The 17,019-nt window shown below is 33.4% G+C and overlaps 1 protein-coding gene across 1 annotated transcript; it reads right to left on the bottom strand.

Annotated features, from left to right (window-relative positions):
* Positions 1-2,605: 2,605 nt before the first annotated feature.
* Positions 2,606-15,075, bottom strand: LOC111062338 (chromobox protein homolog 1). The gene is made up of 6 exons (XM_022350033.2): positions 14,906-15,075; positions 13,932-14,003; positions 11,835-11,973; positions 6,491-6,653; positions 5,752-5,855; positions 2,606-4,319 (listed from the first exon to the last, which is right to left on the bottom strand). Exons 2-6 carry the CDS (start codon positions 13,942-13,944, stop codon positions 4,190-4,192), a joined length of 549 nt encoding a protein of 182 aa, XP_022205725.1. The 5' UTR covers positions 13,945-14,003; positions 14,906-15,075; the 3' UTR covers positions 2,606-4,189.
* Positions 15,076-17,019: the final 1,944 nt, after the last annotated feature.

Below are 17,019 nucleotides of genomic sequence, written 5' to 3'. Positions count from 1 at the left end.
CGGAAGAACACTGCCATCACCACTCACAGACCACCAACATGATTTAACCTGCTGTCAAGATTGGATTAGGTGGTAGCAGTGGCAGAAGTTATGACGCACAGCATCCTCAGTTGGTGGAAGTCTTGGGAGGCTATGTTTACTCCCAAAAGCAGACTTGGCAGAGAGCTGGTTGAGGGTTAAGTCTTGCACCACTGTACAGAATCTTTAGAAAAGTTTGTCCTGCATCCACCACCTCCTGTTGGGTTCCATTAGGTTTGTTGAAATTGCTTACTGTGTCCTCCAGTTGTGGGTGGGTTTTGAGTGTAGGTTTTGTGTGATTGAAAAACTTCAATTTTCCTCAGCCGAAAAAGGCAGATGTTGTCGCACAACCACTTATGGTTTAAATGAAGAGTATGTGGCCGTGGTTGTACTTGTAGGATTGAGGTGAAATAGCATAAAAATTATTATTGTAGATTTAGCAAGCATTTCATCACCATTTCGTTGAATTCTAGAAGTTTATATAACTTTCTGTGTAATTTATAGTAAAATAACTTTTATTTCACTTATTATTGAAATCTAGGATCCAAACAAAAATACTGTTATCTATTTGAAAGAATTAATCTAATCTGATATTTAACCACACACATCATACCTCTTCTGCCATCTTCCTCTTCTGGGAACCCCAAATGACAATTGACTTGGCTCCTTTTCAATAAAAAACTATCTCTCTGCTGTTTCATCCTCAATAGTCCAGATTTTTATGAAATCTACTCTATTGAATACTTTATAATTTTCACATTATAACACTGTATAACGTGCACTTTTTATTCCCAACAATGACCGTTTTTAGCAATTAGCAGTTGGTCTGAATTCACCCAAAAGAAGTTAGCGCCAAATCATGAGTCTCATAAATTAAATCACCACCCTAAAATATACTAATATAAAATATACCTTTTTTGTTCCAACTCTATCATTAGTGATTGTATTGACAACTTGGAAATGCTCTAATCACGATCAAAAAATACCACATATCACTTTATAAGAAGTGAATAGGAAAAAACATGTATATTTAGCGATTCTTGCAAAGTTGAAAAAAATTAACAATTTTCAACGAGCTATAACTCGCTTCCTATTGGAGATTGAAAAACATTTAGGGGATGAAAATTGTATAGCATTTAAAATGCTCTTTAAAAAAGAATAGAGTAAAAATATTGACTGAACAATTGGTTTTGGAGATATCGCGAAAAAACTGAAAAAGTACCAAAATCTCTTGGTTTTCAGGCTGCCAAAAGTTATGCCTTCAGAAATTTTGGTGGGAAACCTTAGATTACTCTTACTAATACTCAAATGGACCGATTAAAACAATAAAATCAATTACCTTAATTATTGTTTGGTCCGATGTACTTACTATTTGATTGGGCTATTATAGTGAGGTCCACGTTATAATGGCAGGAAGAAAGGTAGGAGAAAAACGTTGCCAAGTCTCTCCATTTTGCCACTGAGTGAACACAGCTGTTACTCAATTCATCCCATTAAATTTGATCTAATAATAATTATAATTTTCTTGATAAAATAATCAATTTAATGTCAAATCAATCAAGAATATATATTTTTTTCATAATTTGATTCAAAAAAATTTGCTTCCATAACTGAGATCAGATTTCATTTTTAAATAACGGCTAATTTAAAAAGCATTGATACACCAATCTGAATCTCAAAACAACAGAAATTAAGTTATTTGGTAGGTACGTATTCTATTACAATCTCTTTCAAAAATAAGAGAAAAATAGAAATCCTATTAAAAATAAGTAATTTTAATGGAAATAATTATGAAATAATCTTTCAATTATTTATACTGGTACGAGTAGGTCTAAACTATACATGTAGGCTAACTGAAGTCTAGGACGGTTAGTTATCTACTTTCAAAATATCATTTCCGGTATTTTAATTTGTGTTTCTCATACTGTAATGTATAAAAATTATTTAATTGATTCAAGAATACATTTTAAATCAATTATACGACTTGTGTACTAAAGTATTTTGATAGAATGAAGAAAAAAAAATGGCGGCTGAGAATTCTTTGTCTACTTTAGTACAGTCACTGTCATTCTGTCAAAAGTAAAAATAAAATATTCTGGAAAACAGACATTGCAAAGCTAGAGAGAGATAGCGCTATCTGTTTTGTTGTATGATAGAAAAGGACAGCAACAGTATTGTCAATCCTACACTGCCATTATAACGTGGACCTCACTATAGTCTCCGACTGAATACTATAATTATATTCAGTACTGTAACAACCGTACTTCACGTTCACTCTAGCAAGTAACTTAGTCAAGTTTTGGAACACACAGCTTCATTTTCACATTGTGTAATAAACTGGGCTACGGAATATCATTTCTTAAATCGTGACTTTGGCTTCGCTTTCTCTTATCAATCAATATAATTATTATTATATCGCAATATACGGTAAATATCGAGTAACAATCAATGGCATGATTTTGTGAATGAGAGTATTTATGAGCCCATCCAGTTCCGTATGATTGATTATTTTATCTACATTGAATCAACTCCATCTAAAATAAAAAACATAATAATGGACTAGGATCATACAAGAAAGTGAAAACAATTTAAGGTTTAAGAAGTATAATTTCAGAAGCACATCGAAGACTGAGTACGACAAAGAATTTACAATGCAAGAGGTTCCAATGCTCTTACCCGCAAACATCCAAATCTATTGGTTATTTGTCATATTTCAATTGAAGTAACTTATTTTTAATAGAACAAACACTACCTACTTGTATTACTTAAGAAATAATTTGGTTGCATAAATAATAGGGCTATAAAAAACTAAACCAAACTATGATTTTTTTTAATGATTTTCAACTATGAATAATATAAATTAGTACTTAGATAATATTATCATAAAATAACTAAGATTTATCATATCACAGCAATGTTATGATAATAGTCTTCTTATAATTTGTAATTACGTTCACATGACAATGGAACATTAGAAAATACTTCTCAGACTCATAACACACTAGCCTATGCCTAAATTAAGAATACAAACTATATAAAGGGACAGAATATATAAATGTTATTTAAATTCCAATTGCCACAGAATTACAAATAAAAATATAAGAGGTAACTTGAAGCAAGCTCAAAGTTACTGGGAATAATTATTTCATTATCTCTATTTAGATATGGTTTACATTTTATTTATTGTATTTAGGAGAAGGAGGGCAACTAATCGGTTGAAAATCTCTTATCAGAGCAATCATTGAATTTGTTATCAAAAATAAGTAGTTCGATAGCGAGTTTTAAAGCTCCAGGGACAATAGCTATAAGTTAGTTATAGAAATTGTATTCTACTAAATTTCTTTCGCACCATTATATGGACAATGATGAGAAAATAGAATGATAAGAAAAATGTGAACGATTCAATGTTAAAAATATTAGGTTAATTTGAGTTTAGTACAGCTGGAAAATGAATTGTGACACTATGACGATTTTGGGAAACATATACAGATTTTTGATGAAAAGTCTCTTCTGAAGTTGGATTTATTACTTTCACTGTTGAATATTGAGGAACACGACATTAAAATAAAATAACTATTCACTTATATCATTGTGAATATCGATAGCATACAATTGCATATCATTTTAATCGTGAGAAAAACTAAAACTTTATAAAAACACCCTTATATATGGACTTCTGATAAAGGAATGTATTGTAATTACTCCGAGGATTGCAAATCCTGAACGTGAAGTTACATTTAGAAGTATTATACTTATCCAATATAGTCTATGCATATTTCACTAAAATAATATACTGTAATTATATTATATAGTATTTCAGTATACAGTATTATTACAGTTCTCCATTAGCACACATAGAGGAGAAATTAATAAAATATTGCATTACTTCACCAGGAAGGTGAGAAGGTAACCAAAAGTTAAAATAACTCACAGTAGCCTAAAATAACCTAAGAACTAAACTATGTACTCAACAGACATGCTGCAAACTTTCCTGAACTCTCAGGGAGTTATTTCGTGGATGGAACATACAAAATCAATCAATTACAATAATACTGGTAGATGGCTTGAGTAGAGAGTCTCATCACCAACTTAGAAGATAAAAACTTATATTTAAAATAAAATATGTAAAACTAGCCTAATTTGGCAGTATTAGTGAAGAACTTGAAACAGCCTAACGTTCCTCTTCGTCATGACAGGAGGTATGCCATGTGAGCCTCTCTTCATAGAACCTAATCACGATCTGGGGACAAAGGAGGTTGGCCTGTTTTGATGGTACTAAGTCAGCTTCCTCAGTGCCTTTCCTGGAACAAAGATATCGAAAAAAATTCAAATAATTGATGTTGTTTTCCATGATGAAACACTCTATAATAATTTTGTTTTAGTCTAGACACTGTGTTTTCAAGTAAATACTTCATCTCTCATAGTGTTTTTCAAATATTTACGTAGAAACACAGTGTTCAGAATACAACGAAATTGAAAAAAATCTTCTAGTCTTCAATATTCTTACGCCCGTTTTGCAGGACACTCATTAGACCTAATTTACCACGAGATCTGCAGTAGTTGAGTATTTTTAGTACAGTCTTTTTTGAAAACTGGATAATGAACCGAAAATACGAGGTTTTTGGGCCACTCTGTATCTTACACAAGGATTTTGCATGAAGAAATTGCTGGACTTCTCTCATGTATCCAAATGATATATTAAAAAATCAGAACTACAATATAAATTGCAAGCACCAATGTATATAGTGACTGGACTATTTAAGGTTTGCTTTGATATAGGTACCTTTTAATATGGCTGATGATTGGCACAGGATTCTGAAATTCAATTTCTTTCACAGATAAATTTGGAAATATATTAAACTTAATTGACCGAGCAAAGTGAGATCTAAGATTCAAGTCGACGGTTCTGCATTTCTCTTCATGTTTATATTTTTGTTTATATGTTCCGCATTTACAGCGAAACGTAGCAATAAATTTCCATGGAATTTGACAGGTATGTTCCTTTTTGAATTTCGCGTCCACGTATAGGTACTTAATTTTTTGAAATTTTGCATTCTAAGTATAATACAAAAGGAAAAGGAGTCTTCTTCAAACGCCAATATTACCATAAAAAATCAGACAATAGAATTATTCATCATAAATTAGCTGTCGAGTGGATTATTAATCGCATGCAATGACGCATGAAATTAATATCTCAATATATCTTAGTGAAAGGTCAGTTGTAGTGTGGACTATATTAATTGCAAGCAATGAGGCATGCTATATAGATAACTTGAAGTAGCTTATCATTTTCTCCCGACTTTTCTCTCCTTTCAACTCGGTCAGCTTTTGATGATAGTAGCATAGTTGTTTACAACAAATTATTAGCATTGTAATGCTAATAATTAACTAACTAAAAATTCACATAAATATAATGCTAATAATTATAAATTATTGTCGATACAACAACCCAAACAGCCATTAGTTGTTTAGACACCGATATCTCGCCGACACGTCAGGACAGGACATGATTCACTCTGATGGACAGAATTAGAGGAGGCAGGAGTTTTTTTACTGCGCAAGGCCTACTGTTCACAGAACTACTAGTTATATACATACAATATCAACAGAATTATCGATATGACAAAAAAAAATCGATATTGTTGCAGTAATAAATATTGACTTTTAGTGACGTACAATCAAAAAATGAGTATACAGTAATAAAAGTTATAACAAATTCAAGAAAATACTAACCATTTCATCAAGAACATTAGCTCCCCACTAGAATCTGTTGCGCCGATAATTTTATCGGGTTCTAATTGTCGGTCGAATCCTCTTGGTTTATCGATTTCGATTTCCTGTAAAATAATAATACAGACTTCATTACTTTACAGGGAGCAAATTAAAGTTATGAACTTATATAAATTATAAGTAGAAATACAAATCTCAGTACCTTTTTTTGAATTATTTTATCACAACATGTTTCAACATTAATACCATTTTTATTTTGACTTGAAAATGGCATGAACAATGAAACATGTTGTGATAAAATAATTCAAAAAAGGGTACTGAGATTTGTATTTCAATCTATATTACAAGTAGCCCTAAATAAAAAAGAGACAATAAATTATAAGTTATAGCCGGACAGGATAGCTGAGAAGACCAAGGTGTTACACCATTCCGTCTACTATAGTAAGGTCCACGTTATAATGACAGTATTTGATCAACTTTGGTATTGCTATCCTTGTCTATCAACCGACAAAGCCGGTGGTACTATCCTTTTCGAGGTCCACAACGATGACAATAATTTTTTTTGAAATATAATTAATTAATGGAGAGAATCGGCATCGCTATTCTTATATATCTATCCACTGCCATTATAACGTGGACCACACTATAGGGCTATCTGATCGTGAAGTAGTCCTACACCAAAATCATAATATTAAAACTACAATTTATCAGGACAAATGCTATCAAAATAAAATATTCTCACCTCAATCATCTTCTTCCGTGTGGTGCCAGGAGTACTTTTTCTACTCAACATCTTGGGCGGTTGTTCTTCTTTCTTGATGGGTTTCGGTGCGATTGAATCTTCAAACAGCTGTATCAACTCAGGACAGTCCAGGTTCTCTTCTGGTTCCCAAGTATTGTCAGCACTGAAAATGATTATCGCAAAGTTTAATTAGAAGAGAGCATGATATTGGATAATAATTTTATAGAATTCATAAAAATAGAATAATGATTTCAACAATATCTAATTCCAGAAATTATCAGTCTTAGAAATGATAATTTGAAAGTCGTTTATTTAGTAATAGATATGATTAATAATAAACTATGGAATATGTGAGAATATTTGAAGAAAAGTTTTTTCGCTGCTTTTATGACTTGGAAGTTTAACAGCTTTGGGCTAATGCTTTAGGCTTTCTTGTAGCCTCCTTCTTGCCCATGCATAGACCCCATTCATGCACTGCAGCTACGGTTTTTCACGCACCACATAAAATCTGTGGCGCAATAATTCTCATGCCAATATGATTTTCGGCCCGCATTGTCTGTGCTGCTACATTCTTCGGAGTATATATGTTTTCTGCAAGTTAAGGGGTGACATTCTCATATGAGCCATATCCCAAAACCGCGAGTATTTCAACTTGTCATTATTTGTGCTTATAAAATTATAGAAACATTTCAAATATTAACATATGCTGTTTAAGTCAAAACCTAAAATCCCTAACCTTTCCTTTTGCGTTTAAAACCTCATTGAATACAACCTTTTAGGTTATGTTCATATACTAGACAGTTTAAAATCTCGGAGATCTGATACACTCCCAAGTGAAGTGCGGTGAAGATAAGGCCGGTTACAGACGAACCACTATCGCATGTGGGATGTGGAACCGACATACCACAGAACAATACGACTAACGCAGAGTCTTTCACACTAAATTTGAGAAAACGCTCATTATTGCATTTGTGGTACAGAAGCTAGGGGAAGCGTGGTGCTCAAACCAGTGGTACCACAATCGAAAGGAAAATAATCGCTTCGACAGAGTGCAACGCCATGTGGAAGTATCAGTGCCACTGCCATGTCTGCCAATGTATTCCATATGCACTGCGTTTGTGGTACCACAGAAGGAAAATAGTAGCTCCCACATCCCACATGCGATAGTGGTTTGTCTGCAACCGGCCGTTCGGTACACTTTTTTTATTTAAAATGGATAATCTTTTTCAATATAATTGGTAAGATCATTATAAGAGTGAGAAAAAGTGGCAACTGAAATTTGTCGGTGGTCTAATAAGCGAGTTATGGGTCGTTGAAGTGCTAAATCCGTTTTCTTTCCAGATCATAAACGGTTTCGACTATATTAAGAGAACTTCTCATAAAAATTCAAAAAATGTATCTTTCCAAACTAAAACATTTTTCCCCATATCGTTCATAAATAAAAAAGTAACATTTTTTGTAAATTCGATAACTTGTTTATTTTGGCATAAATCGCGAAAACGCATATTAGAACAAAGCCAATGATATACTGAATGTATTAAAAAAAAACTCCAATAGAAAATTCGAAACCGTTTATGATCTGGAAAGAAAACGGAGTTTAGCACTTCAACAACCCATAACTCGCTTATTGGACTACTTAGAAATTTCAGTTGCCACTTTTTCTCACTCTTATAATGATCTTAACAATTATATTGAGAAAGATTATCCAATTTAAATAAATAGAAAAAGTGTACCGAACAGCCTAGAGCATTGACAGCTGCATTGACAGCTGAAAGAGCTCATAAGAGTCGTCTGATATCCTCACGACAGAATGTCATACATCAGAATAATAAAGCATCAAATGATGGGTGTTGCTTATATAATTATATGCTACAGCTAAGGCATCACAGTGCTTCACCGAAAATCACTGGTGAATGCAACAGCGATGGCTCTGTATAATAAGGCGCTCAATCATATAGTACAATGAGATAACTAGTAATGTGAGGGTTGAGTGTGGACTCAACCGTTAGCGTTGTCAGATAGTGAAAAATTGTAAACTTATCATGCCCATATGGGTTTTGTTGCATGATAAAATACAAGCTAATATCTTGTTGATTTCCGATTTACCTATACAGACTACAATGTATTCAAGGTACATTGATTATTTCCTATTCTGATAACCAGCTGACTACTAAAAGGCTATATATTCAATGATAATAATACTGAGGGTGATGCCCACATAAGCTCTTAGGCTTGTGCGTGGGTAATGAGTGAGGGGGATGATGATGATGAGAGATTACGACTACTTTTAAAGTAGTTTACTGCTTAAGGTGCATTTTCGTTTGTGCGTAAATTTCTGCAGTCGACGACGACAAGCATTGTTGACATTCAAATTGTCCAAATTTCAAGTGTGCTAAAACAGCTGATCAAATAACATTTCATTATTTGTCTTTATTATTAAAAAATTAAACATTTCTAATTTCTAATAATATCAACATATTGCCATTTAAAAGTATAAAAAAGTATAAGCTCAACCTGCCCCACTAAAACATTATTGAACATAATCTTTTAGGTTATTTAGACAAATTGAAATCTACCCAATCTGAGATTCTCTCCCTGTCGTGGTTGACAACGGCATTTACGCACAAACGAAAACCCAGCTTTATCGTCTCCTCCGTAAGACGGGTTGACCGTATCTATGTGATTGTGCTGTGGTCAAAAACTTTTGCCCCGGTCGAGATTCTCTCTCTCCCGGTCGAAAACTCGGGTTCTCTTGATTATTAGACGGGCGCGTTATCACTTACTCCAACGAGCCACCCAAATATATTATAAATAATATATTCAATAATTCAATTCGACCACACAGCCAATGCAGGATTGTTTTATAGAAAATGGATTGGAAAAAATCCAACCATATAGGCTTGCATAACGAGGTTGCAATTTCGCAAAATCTGCCGACGCATATATAGTATTTAGTAATCTAAAAACTCAAATCTCTAAATATTTTATTCAGAGTAAACTTATAGATACCATATTATACTGTAGATTAGGAAATTTAGATACAGAAACTGTACTGGGTGCATATTGCATGAGGCCGGATTAAGCCGAGGACACACTTTTCATGCAGCAATCCGATCCCACTCCGATCCGATCACGAATGTCAACGGCCTAAAACGGTGCATGTCACATATCGTGTCCCACCACCACTCTTCCACCTCACCTTCAAACTCGCATCGGACATGAGTTTGATCGGAAACTGTATGATAAGTGTGACCCGAGCTTTATACGTTCAACTACAACTATAGGCTAACGATTACACACACACCAAACATCAAGTTTTGAAAAATGCAAGTAAGAAATTAGTGCATATAACATCTAAAATAACTTAATAGAAAACTTTTGATGCACGAAACCTACACAATAAATCATTAATTTACATGCTGACTTGATTAGTAGTTATTGCCGCCATTTTATTATCAAATGTGAGGTGTTAGATCGTGAACTGTTCAATCACAGTTTGAAGAAATGATTCTCACCTGTTTTCACTTTGTTCTCAGAATAATTGTGTTCTGAATGTTAATTTGAAATTTAGAACTGGAGAATTTATTTTATGAAATAAGTATGTTAAGTTCTGACAGAACAATGATTGCGTTAATCTATGCTGAAGTTCTACCTGTATGAATAGGAACGGGATATTTGAGTAAAATAATCAATAAATAAATTTCAATAATTAAATCGAGGAATCGTGACAACATTGGATTTTAAAATATAATAACAATCATCCATGTACTGTTTAGAATACTGCTAAATGCAATGTAAATTGATGTTGGTTCAAATGGATTACATACACATTTTCTACTAATTTATAGAGAATTGTTTCATTGATTTCTTACATGAATAGGATTGAAGCCATATTGTTTTAATGTAATAATGATGTGTCCACTTTATCACCTCTCACGTTAAAAATCTCGAATATACTTTCAAAATACTGTATTACTACACATGAAATTTCAACACATTGCAACATTCAGTTATTGAATTTGAAAAAAAATGCAGTAAGACAAGAATTAAGTTACATCAAATGCATTACAATATCAATTCAAAATATATAGCTAATAAAACTAGCGAATAGTAGACGAAGAAGAAATAGAATAATCATATTTCATGTATCAAAGAAGGCAAAATATTCAACATTTGGGAATAGATTACATCAAAGGAGGAAATAGCCTAGTATTGAGGTCATAACACAATCAGTAACTTTTCTAGGTTTTATGATTGATGAAAGTCTGTATTGAGACACAATAACAATTTAAATTCAAAAATTCAATCAAAGATCAGCAAACAACATCGGTAAATTCCTGATACATAGATTGAGACTCTGTGAGTACTCAGTAATTATTGAACAATCGTTTCAGATTGTAAAATAAGAATACGTCAATGTAAATGCAATCATTCTATATTGCAAAATATTTCAATTGGTATCAATGAAATATATTTGTACTCTTCTCTGAGCTTAGAATGATATGTGATGTTTTTATATTTATCTAGCACTCAGTTTGTGCCAAGATTATGTGGATGACAGTTAAAAGCATAATCAATTATAATATGATCTGTTAGTTTGGAAAAGGCTACTAGCTTTATTCAAGATAGTAGTTTACACTGTCATAAATAAAGAGTATTATTTTTCAGTGGATATTACCAAATTCATTATTGTGAGCAATTGATTGATTATGATTGACATGGATACAGGAAATAATTATCAAAGGAAAAGATAAATGAAGAATAGAAACACAACGAAATTATACCGGGCAGCATTCCGTACAAATCTCCTTTACATACAATATGAAGCACATATGAATTTAGAAGAAAGCCAAAAGAAAAAACTTTCAGACCCCAACTATATGGGCGGAACAGACGCGCTGAATTTAGTTATGGTATTTTATGGGGAGCGTCTATTTTGCTTGTATAGATTACCCCATGAGAGACAATGTCTCCTGTTAGAGTGTAAAAATCAGCACGTTTGAGAAGCCCGTATAGTTGGGCATTGGTCAACCCGTTAATGATGTCAAGCTCTCGAACAAGCACTCTAGAAAAATCAGCGCGTTTTAGACACCTTAGTACCCGATAATGATATCAAGCTATCCAACAAGCACTATAGAAGGCTAGAAACATACTCAGCAGCAAGTGTATTATTAGAAGATTAAATGCAGTCCCAAATAATAAGGTGATTATTATTGATGAGCTTATTGTAATAGTAACAAACTAAACCAATAATAAAGACAAGCATGTCTGCATCAATCAGTTTGAATGAAACATGGTCAGGCAATCTGATCATTTTTCATGGATTGCATACAGAAATACTTACTCTGAGTAACCTTTCCACTTGAGTAGGTACTCAACTTTTCCAAAGCGAATCCTTTTATCAAGAACTTTCTCAACAGAAAATTCTCCCTCCTCTTGAGGAGCGGCTTGTGGAGTAGGTGGATCAATTTCAATACTTGTTCCTGAATTCACAACACATGTTACCATAAGAGATTCACTCCAATATACATTATACAGATTCCAGCAAAGAGAATATATTCTTTGAAACAAATAATTTACGCGTATTGAATATCAAACAATAAATAGTACCAATCTAGGAGTAGTAGACCTCAAATTTGCAGCTATTCATGTATTTTATGAAATTCGATTGAAGTGGGAATCGGTGATACTTATACCAATGGGACCTTCTTATTCCAAGATGAAAATGTCAAACCCATTTAAACATTAGTTGTGATGACCATGTTCCTCACAAAGTTATACATGTGTCATCACGTACTTGATTGGGAAGCTACCAATTTGTATAGCGATTATCTAAGTGGAGACATAAAAATGATAAAAATGAATAGACCAAATTTCTTCATCCAAATATGGAAAAATCATTTAATAGAAAGTTTTCAAAATTAACAGAAATATCAAAAATTGTTTTTCTCAATGAACAGATTTGATTTTGGAAATTGAGTTTCCCGATAGGTGTTTACCCATTCATTGACATTATATTTTTCAGTTGATTACGTAGGCTATATAAAATCCAAAATTGGGATGTTTGAAGATAGTTTTATCAATTAATTTGCTGCTGTTCAAGATACTAGTTGAAATATTAACCTTTCAATGATTGAAATTATAATAATAAAATAAAAGTTGGCCTCCACATCACCCTTTTACAGCCAACCCGTTTCATCACATGCCGCCAAATGACTAGTGAGTACCGTATATGCTTAGGCAAGTTGCGTGTAATAGGACTGCACATGTGGCCTTGGTTTATTAAAACTGACATAAAATGGATGATTAGTAGGTACTCATAGCTCTAGAATATTGTGATTTGATTTTTTTGATTCCTGGAACTGGACATCATTTCTCCCAGTAAAAGAGTGGCCAATCCTTCTACAATGTTATATTCATACCAGTGATACTACTCTGCAACATAAGTTAGTGAAACAATTAATGCGTGTGACAGTATTCTAAAAAATGACTCAATCTCTGATGGAATCTGTAATCACCGATTTTGAAGTAACAAAGACTAATAAATTCAAATCTACAGACCGAATATTTTATCTGAATTGTGCCTAAGTTACACATTCTAGGTATTAGTAAATTTAAAAAATAAATTATACACATCCAACATTTACCAACACCATCCACCGTTAGTTATAATAGCCGAATTATTATTTTCTAAATATAAAAACCAAATTAGCTTTGTAACTTGAACTTCAAAGTCAATTTCAATAAGTAGGTGTGAAAATCCGCGGAAAATGCTTTATTGGAATAAAAAGGCTTGAATTCTAATACAATAGGCCTAAGTTTCCACGTTCTTTAATATGTAGACCTATTATTATTCTATTTTTAAACAAATTATCATTGAACATTATCCTATAATTCCTACAACGAGCGAAAGATGAAATTTGACGATATTGTAAAGTAGAAAAAGCAATTAGAAGCCACAATCAAGCTCAAAATCTCATGTTTTTAAATTATGTCAGTTTAAATGAAAATAGCCTTTTAAAATGTAAATTGGACCTCATAGATAAACATGAATATTGAGCTTCAGTGTGATTCATAATAGGCAGTCCCTTAACATGCAATTTAAAGCTGGCTAGATTGAAGCATGGGCACACAACTATATCAAGTTAACTTAATCAAAAGTATCCAACATTAACGAGATTAGAGTTGACAAAAATAGGACATGTTGTATTGATAAAAGTGTGTAGACTTAAAATTAACAATAAATTAAGATAGTAGGCCTATGTTTAAGAAGCAGTTATCATTGAATGAGTTACCAACTGTAGGTCTATAGGCTTATACGAAGTTGATGTAATCATTAATTACTTAGTAATAGACCACTGCTTTACTGTTCTGTAATTAAATATAAAATAAATTTGTTAAAATAAATTATATTTGCATGGAATGCTAGAGTAGAATTTACCTGCAGCACTCATTATTTCACAGTGTTCAGAAATGGAAAGACTCTACCGGTGTCTAGTAATGGCTTTACAAGCTGAAACAAAGAGACTAAGTTAATTTTATTTTAATACATTATAAAGCCATAGGCCTAAGACTAGTTTTAATGAAAATCAGTACACACAAAAACATAGTGATAACTTAGTAGCCTATCAATATTTGTAATAATAGAACATAAATACATAACTATAAGAAGAGTATAACAATCTAAAGAGATACATTTATTGTAAATAGTAAGGTTATGGTTTTAACACTCACCGCCTCACCGGTAAATTTATTCTACAATATTCAAAGGCTTTCCAAGTTATTATTCGGATAATAAAACAAACTATAAAAAATCATAAATTATTAAAATAGAATAAAGGTTTGAATTAATAAAAGATAGCATTATCCCTAATCAAAGACCCTTTACAAGAAGATATCTGGCTTTATTCAGTCTCTAGGTAGGCTTAATGATGCAATAGTCAAGTTGATGGACTCAGAATCAATATAGGCTAGCCTAATACAATATAAACTTAATACAGAAGTGTAAGTTGAAATTAATAAAATGAATGAATTCACCATCATGACAACTTGAATGTGTTCTAGCATTATTGTAAATTACTAAACTTGTTTACAATTAACAAATTTGCTAAAATCTACTTAGTCAAAACTCACTTAAACGTGTTCTTTACATAACCTCAAAAAGATACGGTATTTTATGAATTTCAGAATTTACTTCAACAATTTTATATATTTATACACTGGTGTAGGTGTAGGTACGCGCTATCTACTTGAATATTTTGATTTCTTTTAGAAAAATCAGTACAAACCGGTGATAAACTAAAAATTATTATCGACTAGGCCGAGGCTAGATTCATAAACAATAAACAATAGAAAAATAAACAATGACTTTGGAGATATCGCACATCTTGGATATAGACTACAACAAGTGCTCACCTTCAAACGATGAAAATTGATTAATTCTTATGAATTTAATTTATATTACACTTGTTAAAACATTATTTTCGTACAATGCACCATCAAGCAAAAGGAAACGAAGACAGAACAGAGCCGGGACGTGAACAAACAGTAAGTACAGACTAACAGACAACTGAGAACTGTGACAACACAAATATCGAGGGGCGCACACCGCACAGATTCATGCTTACTGTTGATCAAGGGGCAGCCTCTCCCGCATGCCTCGGTTATAATCAAGTCCACGTTATAATTGCAGTGTTATAATGGCAAGAGACAAATTTAATTAAAATATATCACATAAACATCCATAGAGGACTACTAGGAAAATAAATAGATTGCTCATAGAGCTACATCAACACACTCCGCATATCCTTTTTTTTCTTTAATTTCCTCCTGACAGTCTGAAGGCTGGGGAGTCGTCATTATTTTTCACGGCAGGTGATTTCCTCCATGAGCATGTCGTATATGTTGAAATATATGCTCTTCAACATACTCTGATACTGCATAGTAGGGTCGGACCAATAGGTATGACTTTAGGCCTCTGGCAAATGCTGCCTCGTCATCCATGTCCTTCAGGTCACGCGGCAGTAAATTGAAAAAGTATGATCCTGCATATGTTGGTGAGCAGCTGTATTTCTTCAGTCTATGTTGTGGCAAGTCAAGATTCTTGTTGTTTCGAAGGTCATAGCAGTGTTTTTCCTGTCTTGTGGTAAGGCCTTTCCTCTTAACCAGATTTATTGTTTCGAGCAGGTACAATGAGACTACTGTGAGTATTTTACTCTCCACAAATAATGGTTTACAGTGCTCCATCATGTTTTTCTCCAATATCGTTCTCAAGGCCCACTTTTGTATTCTCAGGACTCTGTCAAGGTGTGTCTGGGATGCCGATCCCCAGGCAACAATACCGTACCTTAAATGTGAGGCAAAGAGTGAGTGGTATACAATGAATGATGCACTTTTCTTTGATATGTTTCTGATTCTTCGTATAACATACACGGCAGATGCTAACCTCTTGCATAACAGCTCTATATGTTTTCCCCATGTTAAGTGACAGTCAATTGTTATCCCCAGGAATCTTGTACAGTCTGTCATCATCAAGTCATCATTTGTTTGTCTCTCATCCGGGTTGTTCTTGATTGGAGTGAATCTTATGTGGACTGTCTTCTTCCTATTAATGGTCAACTTCAGTCTATTGCATGTATCTGTGGCCTCTTCCAGTGCTGTCTCGACAATTATGTGTGGGTCTTGAAGTTTCTGCGATGGTATCAAGATAGTGGTATCATCGGCAAACAATATGCCGCTGTTTCTGTTGTCAATTTCCTTGGGAAAGTCATTGATGTAGACAAGGAACAGCAGTGGCCCAAGGATGGATCCCTGGGGCACACCCTGGGACACTGCTCTGAGTAAGGATTTGTAGTTTATAAGAGCAGTTTTCTTGTGCTGCACTATTTCCACATACTGCTTTCTGTTGGTGAGGTAGTCCACTATCCACTCCAATGCTCTTCCCTCTATTTTCAATTCTCTCAATTTCAGAGTTAGGATGTTCCAGTCTAGTGTGTCGAAGGCCTTTTGAAGATCTATAAACAGTCCCATAACAATATTTTTCTCCTCCCAAAGTTGGTTTATGTTGTCACACAATTCAGATATTGCAGTTGTAGTGCCTAGATGTTTTCTAAATCCATGCTGTTGTGCTGTTATAAGTTTGTTGCTCTCCAGATGCAGGATAAGCTGGTCATATACTGCTCGTTCGATAATTTTTGAGGTTATAGGTAGGTTTGCTATGGGCCTATAGTTCTTGTGATCCTTTTTATCTCCTCCTTTGAATTTTGGAAAGATCTTAGAGATCTTGAGAGCCTGTGGGAATACAGCTTGCTTTAGGGAAGAATTTACTATTTCCAGTAGAGGCTTTGTTAGTTCTTCTTTGCAACTTTTAAATATTTTTCCAGTGATGTCATCATGCCCAGCAGAGTTGTTCGATTTTAGTTTGTCTATGAGATGGTGGAGTTGTGCTGTATTTATCATCTGAAATTCACTCAATGCTTTGATGCCTGTCAGCTTGGCCATACGTCTTAGAGGAGGGTCAAATCCTGTTG

Source organism: Nilaparvata lugens, chromosome 8 (genome assembly GCF_014356525.2).
Source record: "Nilaparvata lugens isolate BPH chromosome 8, ASM1435652v1, whole genome shotgun sequence".
NCBI classification, from domain to species: domain Eukaryota; kingdom Metazoa; phylum Arthropoda; class Insecta; order Hemiptera; family Delphacidae; genus Nilaparvata; species Nilaparvata lugens.
This window is presented reverse-complemented; position numbering and strand designations above follow the sequence as displayed.

Bases quoted from the DNA above. Each gene is read 5' to 3' on its own strand.
- LOC111062338 (XM_022350033.2), bottom strand. The intron at 6,654-11,834 runs GTAAGTATTTCT...AATCATTTTCAG, and splicing joins AAGTGGAAAGGTTACTCAGA to TGCTGACAATACTTGGGAAC. The intron at 4,320-5,751 runs GTTAGTATTTTC...TCTTTGTTCCAG, and splicing joins CTAATGTTCTTGATGAAATG to GAAAGGCACTGAGGAAGCTG.